At 35.5% G+C, this 25000-nt stretch overlaps 2 protein-coding genes across 2 annotated transcripts in view; one reads left to right on the top strand and one right to left on the bottom strand.

The window, feature by feature from the left end:
- The window catches only part of LOC136827245 (GATA zinc finger domain-containing protein 10-like), a 108686-nt gene that overhangs the window by 39254 nt on the left and 44432 nt on the right, over positions 1-25000 (top strand). Inside the window, exon 3 of the mRNA XM_067085018.1 lies at positions 5735-6493. Coding sequence (XP_066941119.1) covers positions 5735-6493 — 759 coding nt within the window. The remainder of the gene's footprint in view (positions 1-5734; positions 6494-25000) is intronic.
- LOC136827007 (uncharacterized) overlaps positions 1-25000 on the bottom strand; it is a 341112-nt gene that overhangs the window by 295081 nt on the left and 21031 nt on the right.

Below are 25000 nucleotides of genomic sequence, written 5' to 3'. Positions count from 1 at the left end.
TTTCTTTTTATTTAAGTTTTCAGTTTTCTGAAAAGATAACTATTGTGCCGGCTTTGTCTGTCCGTCCGCACTTTATCATGTCCGCCCTCAGACCTTAAAAACTACTTAGGCTAGAGGGCTGCAAATTGGTACGTTGATCATCCACCCTCCAAACACCAAACATACCAAATTGCAGCCCTCTAGCCTCAGTAATTTTGATTTTATTTAAGGTTAAAGTTAACAATAATCTTGCTTCTGGCAACGATATAGGATAGGACACCACCGGGCCGTGGTTAAAGTTTCATGGGCCGCGGCTCATACAGAATTATACTCAGACCACACCGAAAGATAGATCTATTTTCGGAGGCCTTGATTATACGCTGTACAGAAAAGTCGATTGCGCCTAAGAAACTTCGGCTCATTTTTTACTTGTTTTAATTCCTGACCGGTACTGACCGGTTAAATTATATAACCCAAACGCGTTTCTCTTTATTTTTTTATATTTTTTATAAAAATCTGACCGGTTTCCGGTTTCTGTTTATTTCAATCAATTAAACCGTTTTCTATTTTCCTTATTTTTACTGATTTCCTTCAATTAATCTTTGTTATCTAATTTATTGCTTTCTGTGTATTTTTAACTGATTTTACTTATTTATTATCTTACCAGTGTTATCTCTTTAGCTATCTTCTATTCATTCATAACCGGTATTAACCAGTTTCACTTATTTCCATTCATCTTATCATTGTTATTTATTTTTGTTTTGTTACTGATTTATATACTCATTATCTTTGTTAGCGTTATTTTCTTATTTTATGCATTCATTGCTGTTTTCGCTAATGTCATTATCACCTAATCTAAGTATTAACTACGATTTTTTAGTTTTCTGTAAAGGAAACCATTGCGACGGCTTTTTCTGTTCGTCAGCACTTTTTCTGTCTCCCCTCACATCTTAAAAACCACTGAGGCTGGAGGGCTGCAAGTTGCTACGTTGATCATCCACCCTCCAATTATCAAAAATACCAAATTGCAACCCTCTAACCTCAGTAGTTTTTATTTTATTTAAGGTTAAAGTTAGCCATAATCGTGCGTCTGTCAGCGCTATACGACAGGCCACCACCGAGCCGTGGTTAAAGTTTCATGGGCCGCGAATCATACGGCATTATACTAAACCACCGAAAGATCGATCTATTTTCGGTGGCCTTGATTATACGCTGTACAGTAAACTCGACTGCGCCGAAGAAATTTCGGTTCATATCTTACTTGTTTATCGACGTAATTACTTCTGCATGTTATCTTTCTTTTCTTGTTTTCTATGCATCCATATATCTCTTGTTATCTCTCTTTTCTTGTTTTCTATCCATTCATTATTATCTATTGTTATCTTTATTCTTTTTCTATCCATTCATATATCTATTTTATCTTTCTTTTCTTATTCACTATGCATTCACATACCTATCTCGCTAATGCCACTGTCACCTTATCTAAACATCTAAACACACTGTTACAGAATGTGACAGACAGCGTGTCTGTAATTCCTGTCTACACACTGTCTATACATTACAGAATCCCTGTAATGGATCACACAGCTTCAGCAATGGCTCATGTCTTTGCCTAAAACAATTAATCACACTTACTACCATCTGCATCTATCTATTCCTTCTCCATCAAATTAGTCTATTACGGAATTGACAGTAAAAAGGTTTGAAAGGTGTAACAGGAGGAAAACCTCGCAGTTGCACTATGAAACAATTATTAGGAGAGGAGGGAAAGTAAGATGAAGAAAGAGAATATGAATGGAGGTACAGTAAAAGGAACGAAAGGGGTTGCAGCTAGGGGCCGAAGAGACGCTGCACAGAACCTTAAGCAATGGCTACAGTGCACCGCATGAGCTGCACTGGCGGCACTACCTCCCTACGGGTGGAATCGTGTTTGTACAAACGGTTTTTTAAAAACAATTATCTATACAAATCACGCCTATAATTAATAATTAATAACTCCTACGTTTAATTACTCTATTGCGAAAATACGCCGACATCAAAACACCACGTTGAATGGATAACAGCAATTATACGTCGTGGAATTCGCGCTTGTACAAACGATTTTAGAAAAAATCTTTATCTAATATATAGTCATTCCTATGGTTAATAACTCCTACGTTTAATAACTCTGTTACAGAAATACGTAAACACAAAATCAACAGCACAGAACGGATAACAGCAATTCTACGCCGTGGAATTCGTGCTTGTACAAACGATTTAAACAATTCTTCATCTATAAAATTAACCACTTCTATAACTGATAACTCCTACGTTTCATATCTCATGTCTCCATTACGAAAATACGTCAACCCAAAGTCCGCAGCAAAGAACGGATAACAGCAATTCTACGTCGTGGAGTTCGTGCTCGTACAAACGAGTTTTTCTTTTTAAATCTTTATCTAAATAATTAACCACTTCTATAATTGACAACTCCTACGTTTAATATCTCACATCTCCATTACGGAAATACGTCAACAAAGTCCACAGCACAGAACGGACAACAGTAATTCTATGTCGTGGAATTAGCGCTTGTACAGTCAGTTAAAATCTTTCATCTGTACAATTAACCATTTCTATAATTTATAACTCCTACGTTTAATATCTCATATCTCCATTACGGAAATACCTCAACAAAGTCCACAGCACAGAACGGATAAAAGCAATTCTACGTGGTGGAATTCGTGCCTGTACAATTAGAACCTTTCATCTATGCAATTAACCACCTCTGTAACTGGCAACTCCTACGTTTAATATCTCATAACTCTATTACGGCAATACGCCAACATCAAATACACCGCGTAGAATGGATGACAGCAACCCTACGTGGCGGAATTCGCGCTCGTGCAACCGAGTTTCAGCGAAAAATAATGAAGCAAAACAAATAACAGGACTCTCCCAGGTGACTTACACGACAAAGCATACAAGCCAGTTGGCACACACGATCGCTCACTTTCCCTCGCAACGTGATTTTTGCTTTTGCCCTGATGGCTGGGCACACAGGCACTCACAGCTACTGAAGAGAGTTCGTGTGTCTGTGTGTGTTCGTGAATAACGTGGAAAAATTAAGTTTTCTCTTTTTTTATTTAATTTATTTCGTCATTGGTTTCTTTATTTACGGAGTAATGGAAGAGAAGAGGAGGTTTTTAATAAAATGAAGTTTTTTTTTTTAATACGTTCACTCAATTCTTTTCTTCACTGATTTCCTTATTTATAGAATAATGAAAAAAAAGAGGAACTTTTTAAAAAATTAAGATTTTTTTAATGCTTTCATTTAATTCTTTTCTTCACTGATTTCCTTGTTAATGAAATAAAGAATTTTTTAAAAATAAGAAGATTTTTTTAATATTTTCATTTAATTCTTTAAACTGATTTTCCTTCTTTTCGAAATAATGAAAATTAAAAGGATAATATTTTAATAAAATGAAGCTATTTTTAATATTTTCATTCAATTTTTTAAACTATTTTCTTTCTTTTTGGAATAACGAGAAATAAAAAGGATAATATTTTTTGACTAATTTCGTTGGCGAGAACATGTTTTTAAAAAAATCAATGATTCAATTTCTTTTTTCATTACTTTCATGCAAGAAAAAATTTTTTTTTAATAAATTTCAAAACTATAACAATGAACATATCATCTCTGTCATTTACTTACCTAATAATTTATTGAACTGGCGACATTACCATACAATTATCGTTATTTCCTTCCTATATTCATACGTGATGTGACTATACGCCACGACTTCATTAAAATACGTCCCTGCAAGCAAATCATTCGAAGTACAATAACAAGCCAGTCAGTGCTTTCAATCAAGCAACGAAAACCAATTCTTACACTCCAATAAAAAGTAGATGAATTTTCGCATTTTTTGCTTGGGACAGGATCAAGCCATAAAGTACGATGTCAATTTAAATGCCATTAAACTAAATGCCCAGGCCCCTAGAGGCAATATAAAGAGCATGATCAGATAATTAAATAAATAAATAAATAAATAAATATATATATATATATATATATATATATATATATATATATATATATATATATATATATATATATGTATATATATATATATATATATATATATATATATATATATATATATATATACATACATATATATAGAGAGAGAGATAGAGAGAGAGAGAGAGAGAGAGAGAGAGAGAGAGAGAGAGAGAGAGAGAGAGAGAGAAACTTTACGTCGACAATATCAAATGCTCATTCAAAGCCATTTTAACCACTCATAAAAAATAACGGGTTCAATGCAACCTAACGCTGCAATTAAATCTGATAAGTAAATTCACCTCTGAGAATTTCAAGATGACTGTCGGTGTTGGGAGGCTTAGCTACATTTTCCTAATTTATTTTCATTCACAAAGTTATTTAGTACCCGGGCAGGGCGCCAGCGTTGAATATCTGGACAACAACAGGTAAAAGTACATGGTACAAGGTACAAGGTACAAGGTACGAGGTACAATTCGTCTGAATGCCGCAAATTTTGCAGAATTTATATTTTTGTAAAATCGGACCAAAAAATGTGGAAGTGTTGATCATCATAAATCTAACAGATTAAACTGCCTAAAAACGTACCTGCAACACTCAACTGATAATAAGCAAAGTTAATTTATGACCCTGCTTTGTCTAAATTTATCATACCACGTCTCTTCTTCTTTGCTTTTCTATTAAATTTACTTTTATAGTTAATTTTGTATCTTCTACTTCTATACTTAATTTTATATCTTTTACTTCTATACTTGATTTTGCTTCCTTTACCGCTATACTTAATTTTGTATCTTGTAATTCTACAATCAATTTTGTACTTCCATACAAAATTTCTATACAGAAACTTGGTCAAGGACAAACTGCTTCAGAACAAGAACCAAACTCGAATCGTGAGATCATAGTTTTGGCCAAAAAATAAGTTTTTCGTGGAACCTCACAGACAGATTTATGCTGTCTTACATTCTTAAAAAAATTATCGAGAACGAGACCAGACGCATAGACAGAAGTCCAAGAGCTGGCAGTAGATTGAAAGAAGCAGAGAAAAGAATAAAAAATAAAAAAAACTTTACTGTCCCTGTTTGTCTCATAATTAAATGACAAGGAAAGAAACCATCTAGCTACTTTAACTAAAAGGTAAAGAACCATCTAGCCTTCTGCATCAAGAGGACAGAAGCTTCTAGCCACCTGTATCAAAAGGACAGAAAAGTCTAGCCACAGACCAAAAGTGACAGAAAAGTCTAGCCACAGACATGTATATTTACATAGTCACATACATATATATTTATATATATATATATATATATATATATATATATATATATATATATATATATATATGTGTGTGTGTGTGTGTGTGTGTGTGTGTGTGTGTGTGTGTGTGTGTGTGTGCATAAACCCTCCTCCAAGAAAAAGAAAGTTGAATTGTCCTATAAATTTTGATAAACAGAAAATTCAAGTTACGATTGACCAGAGACAGGCAAGAAAGTGAAAAGAGATAATTAGAATTAAGCAGTTACGTACCAGCTGTGATTATAATCCAATCTTTGTGTTTACAAAGAAAAAATCGTTCAAATTCCAGACCCCCAGAACGCTTTTCTCTACATAATTCTAAATAATTTGAAATAATGCGAGTACACTCTTAAAAGACAACAAGTAGTGAACAATGAACGTTGTTTTTTTTACAAAGAAACTATTATAACTCGTTTAAACCTTTAGTCATTCCAAAACATACCAAACAACAACAACAACACAACAGCATCAACCTCCTTCAAGAACAACAACACAACAACATCAAATTCCTACAACATCAACAACACAACATCAAACTCCCACAACAACAACAACAACGACACAGCATCAAACTCCTACAAGAACAACAACGACACAACAACATCAAACTCCTTCAAGAACAACAACGACACAGCAACATCAAATTCCTACAACAACAAACAACAACAACAACAACGACACAACATCAAATTCCTTCAACAACAACAACGACACAACAACATCAAACTCCTTCAACAACAACAACAACAACATCAAACTCCTACAACAACAACGACAACGACACAACATCAAACTCCCACAACAACATCAAACTACTAAACAACAACATCAAATTCCCACAACAACAACAACAAAACATCAAACTCCAACAAAACATCAAACTCCCACAACAACAACAACCCAACATCAAGCTCCCACGACAGCAACAACACCACAACATCAAACTCCTTCAAGAACAACAACGACACAACAACATCAAACTCCCACAACGCCAAACTCCTCCTTCAACAACAACAACAACGACAACAACAACGACACAACAACATCAAACTCCCACAACAACAACAGCATCGAACTCCTTCAACAACAACGACACATCAAAATCCTACAACAACAACGACACAACAACATCAGACTCCTACAGCACCAACAACCTGACGAAGAGCCGGGGGGGGGGGAGAAGAGGTCAGACATCGAGCAGCAGGAAATAAAAGCCATTAGCGAAACAAGAGACTCGGGTCATCAACCTTGATGCCTTTTATTCAGTTCCAGAACTCAAAGTCTTCGTATTTGCCCGCCCGTCTCAGGTTGGTTGGGCCCAGTCAACAGATCTTCGACAGGCCTTTTGTTTTTTTAACATTTTACCATGGGTGACGACCCGTGCTGGCATAAAGCTTGCTTCGTCTAACTGAACAAACAATGACCAACTTTCCCATCCCAGACTGAATATCTCCGCTAGATACCATCCAGTTTGGATGAGGTCCTGTTAGTAATTGTATATATGTAAATGTATATGTATTTATGTATATCGTAGACTGAATATCTCCGCTAGATACCATCCAGTTTGGATGAGGTCCTATATAGTAATTGTATATATATATATATATAATATCTCCATATATAGTTTGGATATATATTGTATGTATATATATATATATATATATATATATATATATATATATATATATATATATATATATCATATACATATGTATTCAAAACTGGATATTATCTAACTGAAGATATTTGTTCAAAAGTTACAAGCTTTCTAGGAAGCGTGTAACTTTTTTGAACAAATATCTCCGCTAGATACCATCCAGTTTGAATAAGGTCCTGTTAGAATTGTATTAATGCAGAGAATATTTATGTATGTTATAAAGTTAATATATATAAATATAGATAGCCTATATACGTACATAATACCTATGTATACATATATGTGTGTGTGTAACGTTACTAAGTATCCTGAAATCATTCCGTGAATTCTAAAACCAAATTTATTTGCGACCGTATGTTAAATGCCTCTATAAGTTTCGTACAAGAATAAAGATTAATCCTAAAATATCGTTCTTAGATAAAAAAAAAAAAACGCAACAATATTTTACATAAAATGAAGTTATACGAAGAACACCTTTGTTAATAGTGCTAAGTACAATTAAATGCTTTGTGTTTAGATGAAAATACAACCCAAGAAGCCAATATACAAAGTTTATCCACAATATACACGGTTTAACTAAAATCTATAGTTTATCTAGATCAAAGCGCGACCTACATGTTAGCTGCATATTTGCTTATCAACAAGTTTTCTTAGGGGGAAACATAGCCACTAAAGTGGTTGAAGGAATGTGCGTTGCATTGAGTTCGTCCCGGGTGTAAAAGATCGTGCTATTATTATATGAATATATAATCCCTACTGATATTTTTAAGCAGGTATAAATCGTAAAGCTATTTCAGACGAAAGTAAGGAACTCAGAGTTATATATTTTAAATAAAAATGCTTCTAACAAGATATTGCCGAAAAAAAGAACTTTTCTTTCACTGGCCAAAAATACTCAACCCAAAAATTCACTACTGACGACAGTAAAAAAAATATCTTTTGAGTCGCAAAGGTCTGTAAATTTTAAAAGTATCTCAAAAAATATTCTGTGAGGAAAAGACAATAAGTACAAAAAAAAAAAAGCAAAATAGAGATAGTTAGTGAACCTTTCACAATACTAGGGTCCTTACGAAATCTGCTCTTTATTAAATGGCTATAACCTCAGCCAATAAGAACTCAGCTTTAATTAAATGTCCACATTCCACTGGCTAAAAGATCCCTGGGTCGATTTAAGATGTGAAAGTGGCAATATCGCATGCTGATGGCCCATGTGGACAAAGACTCCGCCCACAGCCTTGTTAAAAACCAATAAGTGCAGTCTATTGGTGTTACACACAAAAAATAAATGAAAGTACAACATGAAAAGTACAACACATAATATTTCCTTAAAGGTCAAGAAAATACACAATGATAGAATGACCAGTTGTAGAGATAATTTTAATATAACCACAAAAATTCTTTTTGATGAAAATGCAAACATCCCCAGTCATTTTTGAAAGTATGTGATACAACCACAAACATTTGTTCTAATATGAATAAAACACACTGACAGTGTTACTCAAGGTGCACATACTTGAAGGTGACAGGTGACAGGTGACAGACGACAGGTGGCAAAACACAAAACCACGTATCTCCAAGGTTTCCTGAGCATATATAATACAACCCGAAGATTTGCTACGAGCATGCAAGCATAGCCTAAAATTTCATGAGCATGAAAAGCACAACTCAAAAAAATATTGTAAGTATGAAAAGTACAATCGAAATTGATTGTGTCCATGAAAAACACAACCAAAAAATTATTATAAGCACTAAAAATGCAGTACAAAAACTGATTATGAGCATGAAAAGTACAACCCAAAAATTTCTTATGAGCGTGAAAAGTATAACCCAAAAATTCATTATGACCATGGAGAATACAACCCAAAAACTGATTACGACCATGAAAAGTACAACCCAAAAATTTATTATGACCTTGAAAAGTACAACCCAAAAACTTATTATGATCATAAAAAGCACAACCCACAAATTGATTATGACCATGAAAAGCACAATCCAAAAATTGATTATAAACAATTAAAACACAACCCAAAAACTGATTATGACCATGAAAAAACCCAAAAATCGATTATAATCATGAAAAGTAAAAACCAAATTTTGATTATGAGCAAGAAAAGCACAACCCAAAAATTGATTGTGACCATGAAAAGTACAACCTCTAAAAAAATTTCCTATCAGACGAAAGCAAACCCTACAGACCAAACCCCCCCCCCTCTTCTCTCCCCATCCAACCCCTACCCTCCCCAAACATAGGGCTCGCAGGGAAACGTTATCCTAGTCATGTATGCATAGGATATAAATCCAATTTATCCCTTCGTAAAGAGAGAGGCAAGGAAGTTTCAACTGATGTCCCTTCGGAACCTCAAAAAAATAAAAAAAAGACGAATCACCTTTATTTATTCTAAAGATGAAGGAAATGGATTCGATGTGTAAAGGGTCTTTGAACTTCTCTCTTTTTTCTTTTTTTTTGTCAAAAGGGGAAAAAACTATGACAAAGTTATAAAGGGAAGAGGACAAATAGACGGATTGGCAGATGGCCTAGAGAGAGAGAGAGAGAGAGAGAGAGAGAGAGAGAGAGAGAGAGAGAGAGAGAGAGAGAGAGAGAGACCTTACAGACCTTACAGTTCGTTCGGGTTGCCCCAGGTCCCTCAGTGTGAGGCACCTCTGATGTCTACCAGAGAATTGCTAATGCATCTTCCGGTATATTTTGCATCTTCCAGTCTTGGATGGTCTGGGACGCATCTTAGATATTTGTCGAGCTTATTCTTAAACACATCTACGCCTACTCCTGATATGTTTCTCAGATGAGCTGGTAGCGCATTGAATAGACGCTGCATTATCGATGCTGGTGCGCGGTGGATTAATGTCCTGTGTGCTTTCCTTAGTTTTCCTGGTATCGTTTTGGCCACTATTAATCTACCTCTGCTTGCTCTTTCTGATATTTTTAGCTCCATGATGTTTTCAGTAATTCCTTCTATCTGTTTCCATGCCTGGATAATCATGTAGCGTTCTCTTCTTCTTTCAAGATATTATAAATTTAAGAATTGTAGTCTTTCCCAGTAGTCAAGGTCCTTAACTTCTTCTATTCTAGCTGTAAAGGACCTTTGTACACTTTCTATTTGTGCAATATCCTTTTGGTAGTGTGGGTACCATATTATATTACAATATATTCAAGTGGACTAGATAGAGAGAGAGAGAGAGAGAGAGAGAGAGAGAGAGAGAGAGAGAGAGAGAGAGAGAGAGAGAAATCAGCAAATATTTTTGCACGAGAGAGAGAGAGAGAGAGAGAGAGAGAGAGAGAGAGAGAGAGAGAGAGAGAGAGAGAGAGAGAGAGCATTATCTTTCGTCAGAAGAGAGATTTGATTATGAGAGAGAGAGAGAGAGAGAGAGAGAGAGAGAGAGAGAGAGAGAGTCTAAATATTTTCGCCTATCTTTCCACGATGGGAATTTTGTTTACCTTCAATTAAGGATAGTTACCTTAAATATCAATATATCATTCAAGTTACTATGAACTTCCCGAAGTTTTAAATACACAACTTTGATTTGACTGAAGTACTTAAACAAAACATGGAATTACATTGCTAACTCTAAGCACGGCACAAAATATTTCAAAAGAGAAATAAAATTTAACTGAATATGGGATTTAGGCCAAAGGCCAAGCACTGGGGCCTATGAGGTCATTCAGCGCTAAAACGGAAATTGACAGTAAAAGGTTTGAAAGGTGTAACAGGAGAAAAACCTCGCAGTTGCACTATGAATCAAATTGTTAGGAGAGTGTGGAAAGTAAGATGGAAGAAAGAGAATTATGAAAGGAGGTACAGTAAAAGGAATGAAAGGGGTTGTAGCAGCTAGGGGCCGAAGGCAGGCTGCAAAGAATCTTAAGTAATGCCTACAGTGCACCGCATGAGGTGCACTAACGACACTACCCCACTACGGAGCAAAAGAGAAATAGTTTTTGATACCACCAACTAGAATAGGCCTACTTGGATGTTTCCATTTGACAAGACGCGGAATTACGTCGGTATTTTAAAGTTTGCTAATATATATATATATATATATATATATATATATATATATATATATATATATATATATATATATATATATATACATATATATATATAATATATATATATAATATATATATATATATATATATATAATCAACCAGCAGTACCAATCCATTTATCACTTATAAATTCCCCTTTGGTGATAATTCCTCATGGGGATATTCCCGAGGTAGCGTGAATTTGACATTAAGCGACATTTGTAGCTTCATGATTGTATATAAATCACGGTGTGATAAAAATTTCATATATACAGTATATATATATATATATATATATATATATATATATATATATATATATATATATATATATATATATATCTATCTATCTATCTATCTATCTATCTATCTATCTATCTATATATATATATATATATATATATATATATATATATATATATATATATATATATATATATATATATATATATATATACATATATATAATTCTTGGCGTGGATTTTGAATGACCTTCCGGTGCGTTCCATTTACAACTCTCATGGGAAAATTACGGCAACCTCTTTCACGCGTGCAATGATTGAATGGAGATTTTTACCAATCCAGAGACTTGAAGCATCTTGGAACCCAGCTCATATATACGACGCTTGCTTGTACAGCAAAGTCTATTTACAGTTATAGCAGAATGCACTAGGCTCTCTCTCTCTCTTGGTTAAAATTCAAGCCATCTCTATCTCTCTCTCTCAGAGAGAATTTGAAAATTACGTATAAAAATGTAACTGGTTAAAATTCAAGCTCTCTCTTTCTCTCTCAGAGAGATTTTGAAACTAACGTACTTTTAAAAATGAACTTGTTAAAATTCAAGCTTCTTAAAGAATTTGAAAATAACAACTTTTAAAAAATGTCTTGGTTAAAATTCAAGCTATTTCTCTCTCTCTCTCTCTCTCTCTCTCTCTCTCTCTCTCTCTCTCTCTCTCTCTCTCTCTAAGGACGAGAGATGAATTTGAGAAACTTTTGATGAGCGGAAAAAATTGTAAATTCAGATTTAATATCTCGTCAGATCCTTATTTCTCCCGAGACGAATAAGAAAGTTTTGAAAAAAGTGACAGTCAAAAGTAAAATTCGATATGTTGAGATTATACAACCTTTCTTCTTGGACGATTAGGAAAAATCAAAACAAGTAAAAAAATGCGACGAAGTTTCTTCGGCGCAATCGAGCTTTCTGTACAGCGTGTAATGCTGTATGAAACTCTCAGCCACGGCCCTTCAAACTCTCAGCTCCGACCTATGAAACTTTCACCAAAGACCCGGTGATGGCCTGTGTTGTTGGCACCTAAAGCGGTGCCAGACGCACGATCATGGCTAACTTTAACCTTAAATCAAATAAAAACCACTTAGGCTAGAGGGCTGCAATTTGGTATGTTTGATGATTGGAGGGCGGATAATCAACGTACCAATTTGCAGCCCTCTAGCCTCAGTAGTTTTTAAGATCTGAGGGCGGACAGAAAAAGTGCCGACGGACAGAAAATAGCCATCGCTATAATAGTTTTCTTTCACAGAAAACTAAAACGAGAAAATATTTCATATCTCGAGAGAATCATTTTCTAAGACGAATAAAAGAATTTGAAAATAAGATTGGGAAAAAATGTGAAAAGGACGATCTAATAGCCTACAACAAGAACTATTAGGAAAATGTAATGCGATGATAATAACCGCGGGGATTATCATCACCGTATGACAACTGCTAAATCTCAAAAGCACTATTTCTTCAATCATCCCGTGCAGATTATGAATGACCTCAACTATGATGATTTTCATTGTTAAGAGTTCATTTGAGTTCATACCTTCAGAGTTGACACATAGTATTTAGCATACCTCTCTTGATGGTTAAGTGGTTAGACCGTCGACTGGAGTCGTTGGAAGGTAATGTCGTCGAGTGTTCGAGACCCAGCGGTACTGATCCATTTGTCACCTATAATCCCCCTTCGGTGATAATTCCCCGTCGGGGATATTCCCGAAGAAGCGTGAATTCGACATTAAACGACATTTTTAACTTAATGGTTGTATATAAATCACGGTGATGTGATAAAAAAAATTCACATATGTGCTAAATACTGTCGACATAGAGGTAAAAAAAAAAAAACTCAAATTTAGCGAACTGACGCTTAATATTTAATGAAACAATCGACACATCTAATTTACCTGAAGAGTTGAAATGAGTTATTTAATGAATTTCAAGACGATACAGGTGGGTTGTTATAGAGTGAAATCCTTTTGCTGAAGCGTTTTGCAGAGTAATATCCTTTTGCAGAAGCGTTTTATAGAGCAAACTCCTTTTGCAGAAGCGTTTTATACAGTAAAATCCTTTTGCAGGAGCGTCTTGAAGAGTAAAATCCTTGTGCAGAAGCGTTTTATAGAGTATAATCCGTTTGCAGAAGCGTTTTGTAGAATAAAACCCTTTTGCAGAAGCGTTTTGTATAGTAAAACCATTTTGCAGAAGAGTTTTATAGAGCAAAATCCTTTTGCAGAAGCGTTTTATAGAGCAAAATCCTTTAGCAGAAGCGTTTTATAGAGCAAAATCCTTTTGCAGAAGCGTTTATGGAGTAAAAAGTCAAATCCATTTGCCTTTGCGAGTCAAATCCTTTTGCAGAAGCGTTTATGGAGTAAAATCCTTTTGCAGAAGCGTTTTATAGTCAAATCCATTTGCAGAAGCGTTTTGCGGAGTCAAATCCTTTTGCAGAAGCGTATTATAGAGCAAAATCCTTTTGCAGAAGAGTTTTATAGAGTAAAATCCTTTTGCAGAAGCGTTTTATAGAATAAAATCCTTTTGCAGAAGCTTTTTATAGAGTAAAATCCTATGCAGAAGCGTTTTCTAGAGTAAGATCCTTTTGCAGAAGAGTTTTATAGAGTAAAATCCTTTTGCAGAAGCGTTTTATAGAATAAAATCCTTTTGCAGAAACTTTTTACAGAGTAAAATCCTTTTGGAGAAGCGTTTTACAGAGGAAAATTCTTTTGCAGAAGCGTTTTGCAGACTAAAATCCTTGTGCAGAAACATTTTAGAGAAAAATCCTTTTGCAGGAGCATTTTATAGAGCAAAATCCTTTTGTAGAAGCGTTTTGCAGAGTCAAAACCTCCCGTCCACTTAAAGATGAACGACGCCAATATCCATTGTCTATCGAGCCCAAGTTCGTTACGGAAGTGCCAACCAAAATGGATTAGACCTAAGGCGGAGACAATGGTACTGCCTCACTTTCGTTAATCGCTCGGAAGAAGAAGAAAAAACTAGTTTATACTCTTTAAAGAGTACCTTCAGCATAACTATGTTTACTCTTTAAAGAGTACCTTCTTTAAAGAGTACCTTCAGCGGAAGAAACAGCTAGTTGACTCTTTAAAGAGTACCTCCATCATAACTATGAAGTTCATAGTTATTTTCGAGTCTTACTATTATTTTTATTTTTTTTTTTTTGGCCGAATGGAATGGAATGGAATGGAATATAGAGTTTAGGCCAAAGGCCAAGCACTGGGACCGATGAGGTCATCCAGCGCTGGAAAGGAAAAATGAGAGTAGGGGTAGGTCTGAAAGGTGCAACAGGAGGAAAACCTCTGAGCAGTTGCACTATGAAATAATTTTTAGGGGAAAGTGGATAGCAAGATGGAAGAAAGATACTGTCAATGGAGGTACAGTAAAAGGAATGAAAGGGGTTGCAGCTAGCGGCCGAAGGGACGCTGCAAAGTACGTTAAATAATGCCTACAGTGCCGCCCTTGAGGTGCACTGACGGCACTCCTCCGAGATTTTTTTGGCCAAAATCGCCGACTGACGAGTTCAGAGATGGAGGGAGTGAAATGAATTGACTGCATTCAGGCAAAAGCAGTTGAAAGATGCTTGGGCAAGGAAAGCATTAAGAAAGAAAGGTCACTTTGAAAGAGGTAAGGAACCTTAAACTGAAGGTTGCAATCGGTGAATGTCTTCCTGAGGTTGACTTACTAAAGAAAGAACTTTCAGAAGATATCGAAAGAAAGTATAAAGTAGTCATTATCTGCGCACGAAAACAGAGCGATCATAATAATTCCTTTCCCCGTAGGGGTGTAGCGCCGTCAGTGCACCTCATGCGGTGCACTGTAGGCATTACTTAAGGTTCTTTGCAGCGTGCCTTCGGCCCCTAGCTGCAACCCCTTTCGTTCCTTTTACTGTGCCTCCTTTCATATTCTCTTTCTTCCATCTTACTTCCCAGCCTCTCCTGACAGTTAATTCATAGTGCAACTGCGAGGTTTTCCTCCTGTTACACCTTTCAAGCCTTTTACTCCTAATCTCCGTTTCAGCGCTGAATGGCCTCATAGGTCCCAGTCCTTGGCACTCGGCCTAAATTCTATATTCAATTCAATTCAATTTAATGATTTTGTAAAGAGAGAAGGAAATCTGATGACAAACTTCGTTTTTTTTTCTCTAAACTTGATAGGAAATATCACGGTGAACATAACGCCAACATTATTCTCACGGGACGGTGGAAATAACGACGCGGCTATTGTCACCGCATGTTGGTCATAAAATCAATCTGAAAACGGAAGAATAAGTGACAAGGAAGATTTAATATCCGGAGAGAATCTTTCTCCTGAGGCGATTACGAGAATTCTGAAAAATGGAAAAAAGTGGAAAAGAGAGATTTAACATCTGGAAAGAATCTTCCCACAAAGACGATTAGAAGAAATTTTTAAAAAGTAAAATTAAGAAATGAAGATTTACTATCTAAAAATCTTCCCCCCAAAAAGGATCAACAGAAATTTTTAACAAGAAGGAAAAGTAAACAGGTAAAATATGCGCCGAAGTTTCTTCGCCGCAATCGAGTTTTCTGTACAGCCGCTACAGCGTATAATCAAGGCCACCGAAAATACATCTATCTTTCGGTGGTCTCAGTATAATGCTGTATAAGCCGCGGCCCATGAAACCCTCAGCCGACCGTGGTGGCCTCTGTTGCTGCGTTGCCAGAAGCACGATTATGACTAACTCTAACCTTAAATATAGTAAAAACTACTGAGGCTAGAGGGCTGCAATTTGGTATGTTTGATGATTGGAGGGTGGATGATCAACATACCAATGTGCAGCCCTCTAGCCTCAATAGTTTTTAAGATCTGAGGGCGGACAGAAAAAATGCGGTCAGACAGACACAGCCATCTCAATAGTTTTCTTTTACAGAACACTAAAAATGAAGATTTACTTTCTAAAGAGACTGTAGTGAAGTAATTTGTCTTGTACTACGTGAAAGTACGTCAGGTACTTTTTTAAAATACAGAGGTGTCAACTCAAGAAATCTATCGTTTTTAACCTGCCCCAGCTCGAAATGAAGAGGAAAAAGAAGAGAAACGAATAAAGCATAAAAAAATGTATCAGTTTTAACCTGCCAAGGCTCGAAATGAAGAAGAAAAAGAAGAGAAACGGATAAAGCTTAAAAAATTCAAGTTAAGCAAACCATCACCTTGAAAGATGGAACACTGTCACACGAAAAAAAATTTGGAGCAGTTGTCAGATGACGAAAAATCTTAATCAATGCTGGTCCTCAGAGAGAGAGAGAGAGAGAGAGAGAGAGAGAGAGAGAGAGAGAGAGAGAGAGAGAGAGAGAGAGAGAAAATCTTTCCACATTTGATTATTAGTCTTTTGGAAAAATATTAGAAACAGGGATATAGTAACTCGTTTAGTAGTTGACCTGAATACTCTTGCATATGCTATTCTCAGCTTCATAAAAATCAGATAGCTCTATTCCTAAAGAACAGTTTAAGCCGGCGTATACTTATCAGTGTATATTAATGTATTGTATTATATCGAAAAATGTGTGGGAGGAAGTGTTTTCACTTTAGCTGTTAACTAATCAACAAAAGTTTATTTTCTATCAAGGATTTTATCATTAATTCTTGCTCTGAACATTTTCGCGCGAAGTTCACTAACTTTAACTGTAAGGTAATATTTATATTTTATGAATACTACTCATATTTAAGAACAATTCTCTTGCATATCACACTATTACACGCAATTTGTACATATAACCCTGGAATTGGAATTACGCATCCTTGAAATAAGGTTACTTGTTTGAAGCAACACTGATTCTTATAAGCTATTTTGAAGCAACACTGATTCTTATAAGCTATTTTGAAGCAACACTGATTCTTATAAGCTATTCTGAAGCAACACTGATTCTTATAAGCTACTTTCAAGCAACAATGATTCTTATAAGCTACTTTCAAGCAACACTGATTCTTATAAGCTATTTTGAAGCAACATTGATTCTTATAAGCTATTTTGAAGCAAAACTGATTCTTATGAGCTATTTTGAAGCCACACTGATTCTCATAAGCTATTTTGAAGCAACACTGATTCTTATAACTATTTTGAAGCAACACTGATTCTATTAAGCTATTTTGAAGCAACACTGATTCTTATGAGCTACTTTGAAGTAACACTGATTTTTATAAGCTATTTTGAAGCAACACTGATTCTTATAAGCTATTTTGAAGCAACATTGATTCGTATAAGCTATTTTGAAGCAGCACTGATTCTTATGAGCTATTTTGAAGCAACACTGATTCTTATAAGTTATTTTGCTGGAAGTGAAAACGCTCCCTGAACTTACTGGCAATTAAAGAAAGTTCTTTACCACAAAACCCTGGAATTAAGGAAAGTGCTTTTGCGTGTCCAACACTCAAATTAACATTTTCAACTGTACAGTAGGTAAAATGACAGTTCGTGACCAAATAACTAAGGGAAGTAATTTGACAAAACTTAGAAATAAATTACTCGTTTGTTTGTTATTTCTCAATAAACTGAATATTTCGTAAGTGTTCAAGACTAATTAAACACAAAACAAGAAAAAAGTCCACATATAGAAAAAATGTCCAATTTTCAAAAATTTCAATTTCCTTTTCTCTACGATTCAAAAATGAAGATTAGTGTCATTAGCCCACTCTGAAGATGAAGACTAAGTCAAAAGAATGATTTCACGTGTTCAAAATTAATGAAACTACAAAATAGAAAAAAACACCCACATATAAAAAAAATGTCCACCATTCCAGCATTTTAATTTCCAGTTCTTTTAACCCTAAAATGAAGATTAGTGTCATTAGCCCACTCTGAAGATGAAGACTAAGTCAAAAGAATGATTTCACGTGTTCAAAATTAATGAAACTACAAAATAAAAAAACATCCACATATAAAAAATGTCCAACATTCCAACATTTTAATTTCTTTTAACCCTAAAATGAAGATTAGCGTCATTTGCTCACTCAGAAGATGAAGACTAAGTCAAAAGAATGATTTCACGTGTTCAAAATTAATGAAACTACAAAATAAAAAAATCACCCACATATAAAAAAATGTCCAACATTTCAACATTTTAATTTCCAGTTCTTTTAACCCTAAAATGAAGATTAGTATCATTAGCCCACTCTGAAGATGAAGACTAAGTCAAAAGAATGATTTCACGTGTTCAAAATTAATGAAACTACAAAATAGAAAAAACACCCACATATAAAAAAATGTCCAACATTCCAACATTTTAATTTCTTTTAACCCCAAAATGAAGATTAGCGTCATTTGGTCACTCTGGTGATGAAGATCAAGACAGAAGAGTGAAATACATCAAGAAAGTACTTGTCCGAAAACCCTGAATTTAAAATTTAAATGACCCATTCGCGTGCGAAGGACGAATAAGTCACGTGACAGTATTCCAGGAACCTCTTATTTAACACGACGCTGAATTAAAAGGCGGAGAGGTTTTAGTATTCCAGTGGCTGAAGGCATTCCAGTCAGTCCCCCACCCCGCAGAAAAGGACTTAAGTATGCGATAATTGCATCGCCAAGTTCACTTTTAGGAGAAAGAGGGAAGTGCGCGCGGCTCAATTCGCTTTTTCTCACACCAAGAGGAAAAGATTTAAGAGAGAAAGTTGAATATGGAAGGAGGAAAAGGTTAGGGAAAGAGGAAAAAGTGATGGAAAGAGGAAACAGTGAGGAAGAGGAAAAAGTAAGGGAAAGAGGAAAAAGTGAGGAAAGAGGAAAAAGTGAGGGAAAGAGGAAAAAGTGAGAGAGAGAGAGAGAGAGAGAGAGAGAGAGAGAGAGACAAGTGAGGGAATGAGGAAAATTTAAAGAGAGAGAGAGGAAAAAGTGAGGGAAAGAGGAAAAGTGAGAGAGGGGAGGAAAAATGAGGGAAAGAGGAAAAAGTTAAGTAAAGAGGAAAAGTGGGGGAGAGAGGAAAAAGTGAGGGAGAGAGGAAAACGTGAAAGAGAAAAAGTGAGGGAAAGAGGAAAAGTGAGAGAGATGAAAGAGTGAGGGAAAGAGGAAAAAGTGAGGGTGAGGAAAAAGTGAGGGAAAGAGGAAAATTGAGAGAGAGAGAGAGAGAGAGAGAGAGAGAGAGAGAGAGAGAGAGAGAGAAAAAGAGAGGAGAAAAAAGTGAGGGAAAGAGGAAAAGTGAGGGAGAGAGGAAAAAGTGAGGGAAAGAGGAAAAAGTGAGGGAAAGAGGAAAAGTGAGAGAGGGAGGAAAAAGTTAGGGAAAGAGGAAAAAGTGAGGGAAAGAGGAAAAGTGAGAGAGGGAGGAAAAAGTTAGGGAAAGAGAAAAAGTGAGGGAAAGAGGAAAAGTGAGAGAGAGAGGAAAAACTGAGGGAGAGAGGAAAAAGTGAGGAAGAGGAAAAACTGAGGGAAAGAGGAAAAAGTGGGGGAAAGAGAAAAAGTGAGGGAGAGAGAAAAAAGTGAGGAAGAGGAAAAATGAGGGGAAAGATGAAAAGTGAGGGGAAGAGGAAAAAGTGAGGAAAGAGGAAAAGTGAGGGAGAGAGGAAAAAGTGAGGGAAAGAGGGAAAAGCGAGGAAGAAGAAAAAATGAGGGAAAGAGAAAAAGTGAGGAAGAGGAAAAGTGAGGAAGAGGAAAAAATGAGGGAAAGAGAAAAAAGTGAGGGAAAGAGGAAAATGTAAGGATGAGGAAAAAATGAGGGAAAGAGGAAAAAGTGAGAGAAAGTGAAAGAGGGAAAGTTGGATATTTAGTCAATCGCCCTCGTGTTGCGTGAAAGAACGTCTGGTATGTAATTTATTTAAAGTGCCGAGGCCGATGGGGTGGCAGCCTTTTATCTTTATTTTCTTGTGCTTGATGGAAAGAAACAAACCACAAAAACCAAACAAGTAAAACAGAGAAAAGTATATATATATATATATATATATATATATATATATATATATATATATATATATATATATATATATATATATATATATATATATAAATAAAATCTCATGTACTTCTGATGTTTAATATAACAGCCTAGAGAAAAATAAAAACATATTCTTATTTCTTTCATCTGACAGGTGTCTTCATCCTAATAGAAAAAGTTTTCCAAATCCTCTTTGAAAAAAAGGGAAAATGGAAAAAAGATCTTATCCTACAAACTTTTTGGAAAGAAAATTAATCCCTGGATTGAAATAATAAAGAAAAGCAAAGTAATCTCCTCATACAGATTGGAAATCGTGAATATCTCTAGTCAATTAAATAGGTTTCTTAATAAGTTTTTTTTTAAGGAGGAATTGGAAGTCAAGAAAAATCAATCAACATGCATTTTTTCTTGGGGGGGGGATCGCCTGGGAAATAGGCAGTGACCTACTTTGAATTAGGCGCCATGCCCACCATGCTAAAATCTCGCCATATAATGTTTTAAAAATGTAAAAAAAATCTGCAATTATATTTTATGGAACACAGTTCCATAAAATACAACATGATCATAAAATCGTTGTAAAAAAAAGAGGCTGTTAATGTTCTCTGTCTTCCAATTCCTTGTGGCTTTCATATCATGAATAGATTCTTCTCTTCTTGTTTTCCTGCATTTAGAGAAAAGAAACAGGAAGACCAGGTACCTCTTATATGTATATGTGTGTGTGTGTATGTATATATATATATATATATATATATATATATATATATATATATATATATATATATATATATATATACATATATATATATGTGTGTATATATTTAAGTGTGTGTGTATGTATATATGCATATACAGTAATACATATACACATATAAAATTTAACAATGCACCGTTTCCCCTAACAGAAGCCGGCTCCAGAGGATAAGCTACAAAATGATTACTACCAGTTTCATACTTTAACTGATAAATCATGGATGAACCACTTATGAGAAATATATATATATATATATATGTGTGTGTGTGTGTGTGTGTGTGTACTTAGGCATGTATTTGTGTACTTAGGCAACAAAAAAACGAATTTAACATATTGACATGATCAATATGTTAATTTAATTCTGGACAGGAATGATGACAAAAAACCGAATCCGTTTCATTCGACACTCGAAATTATCCTCAGATCCCCCCCCCGGGCACCCAACCACACCCTATTCACACGCGCGCACGCACGCACACTCACACGCACACACACACACGCACGTAAGGTCCTTGGAAGTCGTGATTTGCGGGGATGTTAGGACCTTCCACCAGCAACCGCCATATTCCCTTTAACAATTATTCAAATGAAGGTATTTCCCCAAGAGAGCCATTTCACCCTCCCCCTAAGCACTCTCTGTACAACTTGACACCCGCCCCCATTTACCGCTACCATCCCCCTCCGTCACCTTCCTGGTTCCCTACCAACGCCCCCTATTCCCCTACCAATCCCCTCGACCCCTACCAATATCCCTGGTCTATACTACCAAACCCCTTCTGGACTCCCATGGACCTCTACTAACCCCCTCCTCTAACGACCCCCTGGTCCTCTGCCAACACCCCCCACCCCCTACCAACATCCCCCTCGGTCCCCAACCAACATCCCCCACCCCCACCCAAACAGTGGATCTTCTTGTTTCAAGTGGAAGGTCTTTCGTTAAACTGACAACCGAGCGGCTTCTGTTCTCCTATGAAGCTGTGGCGTTAGATTTAGGTTTGTTTTGGGCCCGTCTCTGTTCTCCGGTGAAAAATAGTAGTATAGAATATAGAAATTAGGAAAAAGGCCCAGCGCTGGGACCTACGAGGTCATTCAGCGTTAAAAGGGAAACTGAGAGTAAGAGGTTTGAGAGGTGTAACAGGAAGAAAACCTCGCAGTTGCACTAAACAACAATTGTTAGAGAGGGTGGAAAGTAAGATGGAAGAAAGAGTATGGAAGAAGGAGTATGAACGGAGGTAGAGAATAATAAATGAGAGAGGTTGCATCTAAGAGCAGAAGGGACGCTGCAAAGACCCTTAAGTAACGCCTACAGTGCACCACGTGAGGTGCACTGAGGGCACTATCATCCCATATTATTTATAAATAATAATGAAAATTTAAAAAAATTTTACTTAACTATTATCTCTCCCAATATTTTGTGAATTGTGAATCGAATATAAAATTTGGCCAAAGGCCAAGCACTGGGACCTATGAGGTCATTCAGCTCTGAAACGGAAATTGACAGTAAAAAGGTTGAAAGGTGTAACAGGAGGAAAACCTCAAAGCAGTTGCACTATGAATCAATTGTTAGGAGAGGGTTGAGGAAAGTAAGATAGAAAAAAGAGAATATGAAAGGAGGTACAGTAAAAGAAACGAAAGGGGCTGCAGCTAGGGGCCGAAGGCACGCTGCAAAGAACCTTAAGTAATGCCTACAGTGCACCGCATGATGTGTAATGAAAGCACTAACTCCCTACGGGGCTAATCTTTTGCCAACTTCATATTTAAGTGCAACAAAGATACAGTTGAAGACGAAGAACCAGAGCAGAAGTAGCTTATGTAAGCTAACCTCCTCAAGGAAGAGAGATAACAAGAAACGATGGAACACGAAATTCGGAGCAGAATTCCGCAGCTGTCCAGCAGCGGTACAGAACAATCGCCGAAGTGTGCAATTCCAGGTTTATTGAGAATGGAGCAGACTGAAATACTCTTCTACAGAGGAATTTACACAATATATATATATATATATATATATATATATATATATATATATATATATATATATATATATATATATATATATATATATATGTATATGTATATGTATATATATATATATATATATATATATGTATATGTATGGATGTATGTATATATATGTATACATACACACACATACATATTATATATACAGTATATATATGTATATAAATACACACACATATATATGTACATATATACTACAGATTTTTGACTGGTTTTTTGTCCGTCTCGTTTTTCTTCAAGCGTAAAATAAAAAAAAATCCTAATATTTCTTTATTTATTAAAAATAATGTTCGACGGGGTCTCGACTTTATTGCGAGTGTTAAATTTAACGTTCGGATCGACATGAACTGGAGAGCATATGTTTTGTAACTTTTCTTGTTTCTGTATCACAAGAATTCTATAACTTTCCCTATTTTAGGAAGCGAGTTTCTCGCTTCCTTCCGTTATTCTGCTTTCTGGTTCACTCCTGGGCTACATGAAGGCACTGGGATGACCCTTGACCTTAGTGTCATAATAATAATAATAATAATAATAATAATAATAATAATAATAATAATAATAAGTCTCAAAATCAAGTACCTAAAATAGTGAAGAAAACGAGAGCTTTCGAATAATAATAATAATAATACTAATAATAATAATAATAATAATAATAATAACTCGAAATCATATGAGTACCTAAAATAGTAAGAAACGAGATCTTTCGAAAATCTCAAAATCACATGAGCACCTAAAATAGTGAAGAAACGAGAGCTTTCGAGAGAATAATAATAATAATAATAATAATAATAATAATAATAATAATAATAATAATAATAATAAAAATAATGTTGGAAAATCAAAATCACATGAGTACCTAAAATAGTGAAGAAACGAGAGCTTTCGAGAATAATAATAATAATAATAATAATAATAATAATAATAATAATAATAATAATAATAATAATAATAATAATAATAATAATAATCTCGAAATCACATGGGTACCTAAAATAGTGAAGAAACGAGATCTTTCGAAAATAATAATAATAATAATAATAATAATAATAATAATAATAATAATAATAATAATAATAATAATATTGGAAAATCTCAAAATCACATGAGTACCTAAAATAGTGAAGAAACGAGAACTTTCGAGAATAATAATAATAATAATAATAATAATAATAATAATAATAATAATAATAATAATAATAATAATAATAATAATAACAGTTGCTGAATATCACGTCATAGTTATTCCCGCTAAGCACCAAAGCATCTCAAACTCATTCCCGCAAATGTCGAGGCTTCGAAAAGGATTTGGGCGGGTACTTCCGGCAGACCCAAAACATGGCCCGGGGAGCATTATGGCGGCTTTCCATCTACGTGTCCGGCTCGACGTTACGCTGTAGTAACAGCTGTAGTAACAGCTGTAGTAACAACAGGCCTGCAGGCAGGCAGCCTTCTTGGGAAGGTCTGAGAATGGTTCATAAATATTCAACAGTTTGACGTCGCTCGAATTGTCTTGGAGAGGCGGAGGGGGGGCGGGTGGGGGACGCCTACCTCTCTCTCTCTCTCTCTCTCTCTCTCTCTCTCTCTCTCTTTCTCCAGTTAATAACTTTGAAGTGGGAAGAAAGCTGCATAATGTAACTGTGTATAGGTTTATCTCTCTCTCTCTCTCTCTCTCTCTCTCTCTCTCTCTCTCTCTCTCTCTCTCTCTGTCTCCCCAGTTAATAATTTTGAAGTGGGAAGAAAGCTGGATAATATAACTGTGTATAGGCTTATCTCTCTCTCTCTCTCTCTCTCTCTCTCTCTCTCTCTCTCTCTCTCTCTCTCTCTCTCTCTCTAGTTTATTTTGGAGCAGGAGAAAGCGGTATAATTTATATGTATATTGGTTTATACTCTCTCTCTCTCTCTCTCTCTCTCTCTCTCTCTCTCTCTCCCGAGTTAATTTTGAAGCGGAAGAAAGAAAGATGGCATAACTATGTATAAATCTATACCTTCTCTCTCTCTCTCTCTCTCTCTCTCTCTCTCTCTCTCTCCCCCCCGAGTTAATTTTGAAGTAGGAGAAAGCAG

This window comes from Macrobrachium rosenbergii, chromosome 41, assembly GCF_040412425.1.
Source record: "Macrobrachium rosenbergii isolate ZJJX-2024 chromosome 41, ASM4041242v1, whole genome shotgun sequence".
NCBI lineage: Eukaryota > Metazoa > Arthropoda > Malacostraca > Decapoda > Palaemonidae > Macrobrachium > Macrobrachium rosenbergii.
Note: the sequence above shows the minus strand (reverse complement) of the source record. Positions and strands in the feature narration are given on the sequence as shown.